This window comes from Pseudophryne corroboree, chromosome 2 (genome assembly GCF_028390025.1).
Source record: "Pseudophryne corroboree isolate aPseCor3 chromosome 2, aPseCor3.hap2, whole genome shotgun sequence".
Lineage (NCBI taxonomy): Eukaryota > Metazoa > Chordata > Amphibia > Anura > Myobatrachidae > Pseudophryne > Pseudophryne corroboree.
This window is the reverse complement of record NC_086445.1, coordinates 1,046,304,734-1,046,317,803: the sequence shown is the minus strand read 5'-3', so window position 1 is coordinate 1,046,317,803 and position 13,070 is coordinate 1,046,304,734. Positions and strand designations below refer to the sequence as shown.

Here is a 13,070-nt window from a genome sequence, read left to right as displayed (position 1 = left end):
TGTATATATTTTTTTATATTAGGATGACAAAAAAAACATTAAACACACCAGTTATATTACACTTTATAATGTTTATATGTATGAGGAGTATGAAAATACATTATACATACAGGACATATACACTGACAGTGATTTTAGAATGTATATGATATTGATATGTTTGAGGAGTAGAAATTTATATTATGCATGCATCACGTACCGTATACATACAGACTATAGTTACATTATACTTAATATTTAAATACACAGAGACACACACAACACATATACAGACCGACTGCGGCATTACATTATATATAATATTTATATGAATGGGAAGTATAAAAATACATCATACATACAATATGAATAAAGACAGTGAAGTTACATTTTATATAATATTTACATGTATTAGGAATAGAAGTGTTCATTATACATTATACATACAGTACTTATACACACACACACACACACACACACACACACACACACACACACACACACACACACACACACAGTCTGTGAAGTTATATTGTATATAAAACATATATGTATGAGGAATAAATATATATATATATATATATTTAGACACACTGACAGTTTTGTTACTTTGTATAAAATACATACTATATGTATACAGTGTAGTTACGCTGTATATTATATTACATGTATAAGGAGTAGAAACGTACACTATACCTGTACATACAGCACATATACACACAGACTGTGACAGCAGATAAGAACCGCTTTGCCCATCTAATCTGACCCTCTTGTATCCTTTAGGTAATCTCAGCCCTTTTTGATCCTTAGTTGTTAGTTAGTCCTAGTGTGTAATATTTATATGTTTGAATATGAAAATACATTATACATACAAAATGCATACACACATAAAGTGATACATTATATAATATTTATATGTATGAGGAGTATAAATATAAATTTTACATACGCACAGACTGTATAGTTACATTGTATTTAATATTATATGTATGTGGAATACACAGATACATAACATACTATACGTATATACACACACTGAATATAATATTTATAGGTATCTGGAATTATATGTATGTGGAATATACATTACATATACTACACGTATACACACAGACAGTGACCTTACACTGAATGTAATATTATATGTATGTGAAATATACATTGCATATACTAATGTATACAAACAGTGATCTTACACTGAATATAATGTGTATATGTATGTATATAATATAATATCATATGTATGAGGAGTATAAATATAAATTACACATACAGCATGTATACACTGACAGTGATGTTACATTGTATATAATATGTATGATGAGTATATATATATATATATATATACAGTGTGTATATGTATATATATATATATATATATATATATATTATACATACAGCACATATATACTGACAATGAGGTTTCACTGTATACAATATTATATGTGTGAGTAGAAATATACATTATACATACAGCACATATACACTGACAGTGATGTTATACTGTATATGATATTAGATGTGTGAGGAGTATAAATATACATTATACACACAGCACGTATACACTGACAGTGATGTTATACTGTATATAATATATGTATGAGAAGTATATATATATATACACACATTATACATATAGCACATATACACTGACAGTGATGTTACACTGTATATTATATTATATTATATTATATTATATTATATTATATTATATTATATGTATGAGGAGTATAAATATAAATTAAAGGCACAGTACATATACACTGACAGTGATGTTACACTGTATATTATATGTATGAGGAGTATAAATATACATTATACACACAGCACATATACACTGACAGTGATGGTACACTGTATATTATATTATATGTATGAGGAGTATAAATATAAATTATACATACAGCACATATACACTGACAGTGATGTTACACATTATAAAAATATTATATGTATGAGGAGTATATATCTACATTATACATACAACACATATGCACTGACAGTGATGTTACGCATTATATAATATTATATGTATGAGGGGTATATATCTACATTAAACATACAGCACATACAGTATACACTGACAGTGATGTTATACTGTACATAGTAATATTATATGTATGAGGAGTATAAATTATAGACACAGCCACATATACACTGACAGTGATGATACACTGTATAAATATTATATGTATGAGGAATTTAAATATACATTACACACAAAGCACATATACACTGACAGTGATGTTATACTATATATAATATATGTATGAGGAATATAAATATACATTATACACACAGCACGTATACACTGACAGTGATGTTATACTGTGTGTGTGTGTATATATATATATGTATGTATGTATGAGAAGTATATATATATATATATATATATATATATATTTACTATATACATACATTATACATATAGCACATATACACTGACAGTGATGTTACACTGTATATTACATTATATGAATGAGGAGTATAAATATAAATGATACATACAGCACATATACACTGACAGTGATGTTACACATTATATAATATTATATGTATGAGGGGTATAAATATAAATTATAGACACAGTAGATATACACTGCCAGTGATGTTATACTGAATATAATATATGTATGAGGAGTATAAATATACAATATACATACAGCACATATACACTGACATTGATGTTATACTGTATATAATATTAGATGTGTGAGGAGTATAAATATACATTATACACACAGCACGTATGCACTGTGAGTGATGTTATACTGTATATAATATATGTATGAGAAGTATATATATATATATACACATATATATATATATATACACACATTATACATATAGCACATATACACTGACAGTGATGTTACACTGTATATTATGTTATATGTATGAGGAGTATAAATATAAATTAAAGGCACAGCACATATACACTGACAGTGATGTTACACTATATTATATGTATGAGGAGTATAAATATACATTATACACACAGCACATATACACTGACAGTGATGGTACACTGTATATTATATTATATTATATTATATTATATTATATTATATTATATTATATTATATGTATGAGAAGTATAAAAATAAATTATACATACAGCACATATACACTGACAGTGATGTTACACATTATAAAAATATTATATGTATGAGGAGTATATATCTACATTATACATACAGCACATATGCACTGACAGTGATGTTACACATTATATAATACAGGTTGAGTATCCCATATCCAAATATCCGAAATACGGAATATTCCGAAATACGGACTTTTTTGAGCGAGAGTGAGATAGTGAAACTTGTGTTTTTTGATGGCTCAATGTACACAAACTTTGTTTAATACTCAGTTATTAAAAATATTGTATTAAATGACCTTCAGACTGTGTATATAAGGTGTATATGAAACATAAATGAATTGTGTGAATGTAGACACACTTTGTTTAATGCACTAAGTTATAAAAAATATTGGCTAAAATTACCTTCAGGCTGTGTGTATAAGGTGTATATAAAACATAAATGCATTATGCGCTTAGATTTAGGTCCCATTGCCATGATATCTCATTATGGTATGCAATTATTCCAAAATACAGAAAAATCCGATATCCAAAATACCTCTGGTCCCAAGCATTTTGGATAAGGGATACTCAACCTGTATTATATGTACGAGGGGTATATATATCTCATTAAACATACAGCACATACAGTATACACTGACAGTGATGTTATACTGTATATAGTAATATTATATGTATGAGGAGTATAAATTATAGACACAGCCACATATACACTGACAGTGATGATACACTGTATAAATATTATATGTATGAGGAATTTAAATATACATTACACACAAAGCTCATATACACTGACAGTGATGTTACACTGTATATAATATTATATGTATGAGGAATATAAATATACATTATACACACAGCACGTATACACTGACAGTGATGTTATACTGTATGTATGTATGTATGTATGTATGTATGTATGTATGTATAAGTATATATATATATATATATATATACATACATACATTATACATATAGCACATATACACTGACAGTGATGTTACACTGTATATTACATTATATGAATGAGGAGTATAAATATAAATGATACATACAGCACATATACACTGACAGTGATGTTACACATTATATAATATTACATGTATGAGGGGTATAAATATAAATTATAGACACAGTAGATATACACTGGCAGTGATGTTATACTGTATATAATATATGTATGAGGAGTATAAATATACAATATACATACAGCACATATACACTGACAGTGATGTTATACTGTATATAATATTATATGTATGAGGAGTATAAATATACATTATACACACAGCACTTATACACTGACAGTGATGTTATACTGTATATAATATTATATGTATGAGGAGTATAAGTATACATTATACATACAGCACATATACACTGACAGTGATGTTATACTGTATATAATATTATATGTATGAGGAGTATAAATATACATTATACATACAGCACATATACACTGACAGTGATGTTATACTGTATATAATATTATATGTATGAGGAGTATAAATATACATTATACATACAGCACATATACACTGACAGTGATGTTACACTGTATGTAATATTATATGTATGATGAATATAAATATACATTATACATACAGTACATACACACTGACAGAGATGTTACACTGTATATACTATTATATGTATATACTATTATATATACACACATTATACATATAGCACATATACACTGACAGTGATGTTACACTGTATATTATGTTATATGTATGAGGAGTATAAATATAAATTAAAGGCACAGCACATATACACTGACAGTGATGTTACACTATATTATATGTATGAGGAGTATAAATATACATTATACACACAGCACATATACACTGACAGTGATGGTACACTGTATATTATAGGAGTATAAATGAGGAGTATAAATATATATTATACACACAGCACATACACACTGACAGTGATGTTACACTGTACATAATATAATATTAAATGTATGAGGAGTATAAATATACATTACACATACAGTACATATACACTGACAGTGATGTTACACTGTATATAATAATATATGTATGATGAATATAAATATACATTATACACACAGCACATATACACTGACAGTGATGTTACGCTGTATATAATATATGTATGTATGTATGTATGTATGTATGTATGTATGTATGTATGTATGTATGAGGAGTATAAATATACATTATACACACAGCACATATACACTGACAGTGATGTTACACTGTGTATAATATTATATGTATGAGGATTATATACTGTATATACAATATACATACAGCACATATACACTGACAGTGATGTTACACTGTATATACTATTGTATGTATGAGGAGTATATATATATATATATATATATATATACATACATATTAAACATACATTACATATACAATGACAGTGATGTTACACTGTATATAATATAATGTATGTATGTATGTATGTATGTATGTATGTATGAAGAGTATATATATATATATATACAATATACATACAGCACATATACACTGACAGTGATGTTACACTGTATATACTATTATATGTATGAGGAGTATATATATATATATATATATATATACAATATTGTCACACTGTATATAAATATATATCTATGATCTGTAAATATACATTATACACACAGCACATATACACTGACAGTGATGTCACATTGTATATAATATATATATGTATCATGAGTATAAAACCAAATTATTCAGATAACATATACAGGTTGAGTATCCCTTATCCAAAATGCTTGGGACCAGAAGAATTTTGGATATGGGATTTTTCCGTATTTTAGAATAATTGCATACCATAATGAGATATCATGGCGATGAGACCTAAATCTAAGCACAGAATGCATTTATGTTACATATACACCTTATACACACAGCCTGAAGGTCATTTAATACAATATTTTTTATAACTTTGTGCATTAAACAAAGTGTGTGTACAGTCACACAATTCATTTATGTTTCATATACACCTTATACACACAGTCTGAAGGTCATTTAATACAGTATTTTTAGTAACTTTGTGCATTAAACAAAGTTTGTGTATATTGAGCCATCAAAAAACAAAGGTTTCACTATCTCACTTTCATTCAAAAAATTCCGTATTTCGGAATATTTGGATATGGGATACTCAACCTGTATACATATAGACTGTGCTGTTACACTGTATATTATATGTATATATATGAATATAAATAAACATTATACATATAACCTGTAGACACACTGACATTACATTGTTACATTGTATATATTTTTTTATATTAGGATGACAAAAAAACATCAAACACACATCAGTTATATTACATTTTATAATATTTATATGTATGAGGAGTATGAAAATACATTATACATACAGGACATATACACTGACAGTGATTTTAGAATGTATATGATATTGATATGTTTGAGGAGTAGAAATTTATATTATGCATGCATCACGTACAGTATACATACAGACTATAGTTACATTATATTTAATATTTAAATACACAGAGACACACAACACATATACAGACCGACTGCGGCATTACATTATATATAATATTTATATGAATGGAAAGTATAAAAATACATCAAACATACAATATGAATAAAGACAGTAAAGTTACATTTTATATAATATTTACATATATTAGGAATAGAAGTGTTCATTATACACACACACACACACACACACACACACACACACACACACACACACACACACACACACACACACACAGTCTGTGAAGTTATATTGTATATAAAACATATATGTATGAGGAATATATATATATATATATATATATATATATGTAGTCACACTGACAGTTTTGTTACTTTGTATAAAATACATACTATATGTATACAGTGTAGTTACGCTGTATATTATATTACATGTGTAAGGAGTAGAAACGTACACTATACCTGTACATACAGCACATATACACACAGACTGTGACAGCAGATAAGAAGCACTTTGCCCATCTAATCTGACCCTCTTGTATCCTTTAGGTAATCTCAGCCCTTTTTGATCCTTAGTTGTTAGTTAGTCCTAGTGTATAATACTTATATGTTTGAATATGAAAATACATTATACATACAAAACACAAACACACATAAAGTGATACATTATATAATATTTATATGTATGAGGAGTATAAATATAAATTTTACATACGCACAGACTGTATAGTTAAATTGTATTTAATATTATATGTATGTGGAATACACAGATACATAACATACTACACGTATATACACACACTGAATATAATATTTATAGGTATGTGGAATTATATGTATGTGGAATATACATTACATATGCTACACGTATACACACAGACAGTGACCTTACACTGAATATAATGTGTATATGTATGTGGAATATACATATACTACACATACTGTATACACAGACAGTGACGTTACACTGAATATAATATATGTATGTGGAATATACATATACCACACATATACAGTACACACAGACAGTGACGTTGCACTGAATATAATATTATATGAATGAGTATAGATTCAGCACCCGGCACCTTATATAATAAATGCATTTTAATATAATTATTGTAACCTGTGTGGGGCCGGGATATCCCGTATTCCTATTGTGAGGGACACATACAGTGTACCCCTACATACATGTAATACATATATATACCCTCCCGCGCTGCATGTACATATACAGCACACGGCTCCCGGCTGTATAATATTACATATACTGCGCACAGTACATCGATTATAAATTATTTATACTTATCTATAAATAAATATTCCACCCTCAGGATTTCGGATTATAAAGAGAGTTATAGGCAATGGAATATAGCGCTAATACATCATATAAACGGGACAGGTACTCCGGCTCCCGGCACCGCTACATATATCATTATTTACTAATGTGTGCGAGATATAACGCAGTGACAGATTACACTTCGCTCTGTCCGCTATAATTGTGTGTGTGTGTGTGTGTGTGTGTGTGTGTGTGTGTGTGTGTGTGTGTGTGTGTGTGTGGAGGTACTGTATGTGTATATACAATTAAAGTGTAATAAACGGAGTAATTGTCTGTATGCGGAACGGAGAGGCCGGTATACAGCAGCTACGGCAAACAGTATATATATACTGTATATAGAGTCACATTTATCAACAGTTACACAATAACAGTCCACAATATGCACTATTATTATTATTATTATTATTATTATTATTATTATTATTAGGATTGTTGATGTTATATATCAGTATTGTTTGCATTATATCTTTTTGTAAAATATAAAAAAATATAGTGATATATTTTTTTATAAAAGTTGATAGATTCATATGGAAGTGAAAGTAATTTGAGTGATTATATAGTCAGAAATTATGATGATGATTATTATTACTACTATTATTATTATTATTATCATTATTACTATATTATTATATGGGTGAATGCTAAAATTATAAATATAATAATATATATAATTACACACACACACACACACACACACACACACACACACACACACACACACACACACACACATATATATATATATATATATATAATGAGTTGTACCCTGCTACATGTATGTCGATAAATAAAGTCAATAAATATAATCTGCTTGTCATTGATGACTTAAATAAAACTTGTGCCTGCTTGAAGACTGGTGAGTGCTCCCCTTATTTGGAATTATATTGGAGTTGGATTTTTTTCCCCTCATTGGATGTCACCCCAGCATAAATAATGCTCTAACGTGAGTGCGGACCCTCTGCCTGTATATATATATATATATATATATATTATATATATATATATCAACAAAGAAACACGCAGACGTTTATTGGAGGGGTAATAATAATAATGTGGCGATATGTAATAATAGTGCTATAATAACTAGGTGCGGGTCTGATGTGTAACTCGGGTGTCGGGGTCGGGCGTTCTGCATCACATTCTCTTTCGGGCGCTGCATACATCCAGTGATTACCGGGCGTCTGACTCGATAGGCCTGCGGGTTATATATACTGTATATAGTGGGGTGTACAGGACACAGAAGTCTGGTGCCAGCACACATGGTTACATATTACATGTATGTGTGTGCAGCTTCATATGACACATGTGCGGCTTTCATGCCATAACTCTTTTGGTGTCTCTCAAATCAGTCTACTAACCCTACAGAGCAGTTACTCCCAGGACACATGTATGTTCTGAGCACACATGTCCTGGAACCAATCTCACATGTCCTAGCATCAGGAAGTCACACACAGTGATCATACATGACCTGGCACCAGGCAGTTACATACTATGATCACACATGTCCTGACACCAGGCAGTCACATAGAGTGGTCATACATGTGCTGGCCCCAGCAGCACATAGAGTGATCATACATGTTCTGGCACCAAGCTGTTACACAGAGATCATACATGTCCTGGCACCAGGCTGTCACACAGAGATCATACATGTGCTGACCCCAGGCTGTTACACAGAGTGATCATACATGTCCTGGCATCAGGCTGTCACATAGAGTGATCATTCATGTCCTGGCCCCAGGCTGTCACATAGAGTGATCATACATGTGCTGGCCCCAGGCTGTCACATAGAGTGATCATACATGTGCTGGCCCCAGGCTGTCACATAGAGTGGTCATACATGTCCTGGCCCCATGCTGTCACATAGAGTGGTCATACATGTCCTGGCCCCAGGCTGTCACATAGAGTGATCATACATGTGCTGGCCCCAGGCTGTCACATAGAGTGGTCATACATGTCCTGGCCCCAGGCTGTCACATAGAGTGGTCATACATGTCCTGGCCCCAGGCTGTCACATAGAGTGGTCATACATGTCCTGGCCCCAGGCTGTCACATAGAGTGATCATACATGTGCTGGCCCCAGGCTGTCACATAGAGTGGTCATACATGTCCTGGCCCCAGGCTGTCACATAGAGTGGTCATAAATGTCCTGGCACCAGGCTGTCACATAGAGATCATACATGTGCTGGCCCCAGGCTGTCACATAGAGATCATACATGTGCTGGCCCCAGGCTGACACACATAGATCATACATGTGCTGGCCCCAGGCTGACACACATAGATCATACATGTGCTGGCCCCAGGCTGACACACCAGGGTCCCCGGGTTGGGGTACTCACCAGGGTTGAGATCCAGGCAGGGTCCCGGCTCATCTCCCTCCCCCAGCTCCCCATGTGGACTCAGACCGTCCATAGACAAATCCAATCCCTTATCCGGCTGCCAGTCCCGGAGCTTCCTCTTCTTGTGCCCCCCGATCAGCGCCTCCACCGAGAAGGCATGTGCCCGGGAGCTGAGGGTGACTGCGGCTCTCCTCCGGTCACTCATCGTCCCCAGCTGGCACCGGCCGAGCCCTGCATGGGGCACCCTCTGTGCTGCTGCCCCGCTGACTGATCCACACTGCTGGGCTGCTGTGTGACTGGGGGCCGGGCTGCCCACTGCCCACCCATAGAGGAGGGGTCCCAGACTGACAGCCTCACACCCACCCCAATACCCTGCCCACTGCCCACCCATAGGGGAGGGGGTCCCAGACTGACAGCCTCACACCCACCCCAATACCCTGCCCACTGCCCACCCATAGGGGAGGGGGTCCCAGACTGACACTGAGTCTTACCCTGCCCACTGCCCACCCATAGGGGAAGGGGTCCCAGACTGACACTGAGCCTCACACCCACCACAGTACCCTGCCTACTGCCCACCCATAGGGGAGGGCGTCCCAGACTGACAGCCTCACACCCACCCCAATATCCTGCCCACTGCCCACCCATAGGGGAGGGGATCCCAGACTGACAGCCTCACTCCCACCCCATTACCCTGCCCACTGCCCACCCATAGGGGAGGGGGTCCCAGACTGACAGCCTCACACCCACCCCAATACCCTGCCCACCCATAGGGTCCCAGACTGACACTGAGTCTTACCCTGCCCACTGCCCACCCATAGGGGAGGGGGTCCCAGACTGGCATTGAGCCTCACACCCACCCCAATACCCAGCCTACTGCCCACCCATAGGGGAGAGGGTCCCAGACTGACACTGAGTCTTACACATACCCCAATACCCTGCCCACTGCCCACCATTAGGGGAGAGGGTCCCAGGCTGACAGCCTCACACCCACCCCAATACCCAGCCTACTGCCCACCCATAGGGGAGGGGGTCCCAGACTGACACTGAGTCTTACCCTGCCCACTGCCCACCCATAGGGGAGGGGGGTCCCAGACTGACAGCATCACACCCACCCCAATACCCTGCCTACTGCCCACCCATAGGGGAGGGGGTCCCAGACTGACAGCCTCACACCCACCCCAATACCCTGCCCACTGCCCACCCATAGGGGAGGGGGTCCCAGACTGACAGCCTCACACCCACCCCAATACCCTGCCCACTGCCCACCCATAGGGGAGGGGGTCCCAGACTGACACTGAGTCTTACCCTGCCCACTGCCCACCCATAGGGGAAGGGGTCCCAGACTGACACTGAGCCTCACACCCACCACAGTACCCTGCCTACTGCCCACCCATAGGGGAGGGCGTCCCAGACTGACAGCCTCACACCCACCCCAATATCCTGCCCACTGCCCACCCATAGGGGAGGGGATCCCAGACTGACAGCCTCACTCCCACCCCAATACCCTGCCCACTGCCCACCCATAGGGGAGGGGGTCCCAGACTGACAGCCTCACACCCACCCCAATACCCTGCCCACCCATAGGGTCCCAGACTGACACTGAGTCTTACCCTGCCCACTGCCCACCCATAGGGGAGGGGGTCCCAGACTGGCATTGCGCCTCACACCCACCCCAATACCCAGCCTACTGCCCACCCATAGGGGAGAGGGTCCCAGACTGACACTGAGTCTTACACATACCCCAATACCCTGCCCACTGCCCACCATTAGGGGAGAGGGTCCCAGGCTGACAGCCTCACACCCACCCCAATACCCAGCCTACTGCCCACCCATAGGGGAGGGGGTCCCAGACTGACACTGAGTCTTACCCTGCCCACTGCCTACCCATAGGGGAGGGGGGTCCCAGACTGACAGCATCACACCCACCCCAATACCCTGCCTACTGCCCACCCATAGGGGAGGGGGTCCCAGACTGACACTCAGCCTCACACCCACCCCATTATCCTGCCCACTGCCCACCCATAGGGGAGGGGATCCCAGACTGACAGCCTCACACCCACCCCAATACCCTGCCCACTGCCCACCCATAGGGGAGGGGGTCCCAGACTGACACTGAGTCTTACCCTGCCCACTGCCCACCCATAGGGGAGGGGGGTCCCAGACTGACAGCCTCACACCCACCCCAATACCCTGCCCACTGCCCACCCATAGGGGAGGGGGTCCCAGACTGACAGCCTCACACCCACCCCAATACCCTGCCCACTGCCCACCCATAGGGGAGGGGGTCCCAGACTGACACTGAGTCTTACCCTGCCCACTGCCCACCCATAGGGGAGGGGGTCCCAGACTGACACTGAGCCTCACACCCACCCCAATACCCTGCCCACTGCCCACCCATAGGGGAGGGGGGTCCCAGACTGACAGCCTCACACCCACCCCAATACCCAGCCTACTGCCCACCCATAGGGGAGGGGGTCCCAGACTGACACTGAGTCTTACCCTGCCCACTGCCCACCCATAGGGGAGGGGGTCCCAGACTGACACTCAGCCTCACACCCACCCCAATACCCTGCCCACTGCCCACCCATAGGGGAGGGGGTCCCAGACTGACACTGAGTCTTACCCTGCCCACTGCCCACCCATAGGGGAGGGGGGTCCCAGACTGACAGCCTCACACCCACCCCAATACCCAGCCTACTGCCCACCCATAGGGGAGGGGGTCCCAGACTGACACTGAGTCTTACCCTGACCACTGCCCACCCATAGGGGAGGGGGTCCCAGACTGACACTCAGCCTCACACCCACCCCAATACCCTGCCCACTGCCCACCCATAGGGGAGGGGGTCCCAGAC

General features: G+C 38.1%; 1 protein-coding gene across 1 annotated transcript in view; it reads right to left on the bottom strand.

Annotated features, from left to right (window-relative positions):
• The window catches only part of TBX15 (T-box transcription factor 15), a 162,286-nt gene extending 151,741 nt beyond the window's left edge, over window positions 1-10,545 (bottom strand). Inside the window, exon 1 of the mRNA XM_063956877.1 lies at window positions 10,219-10,545. Coding sequence (XP_063812947.1) covers window positions 10,219-10,423 — 205 coding nt within the window. The 5' untranslated portion in view covers window positions 10,424-10,545. The remainder of the gene's footprint in view (window positions 1-10,218) is intronic.
• Window positions 10,546-13,070: the final 2,525 nt, after the last annotated feature.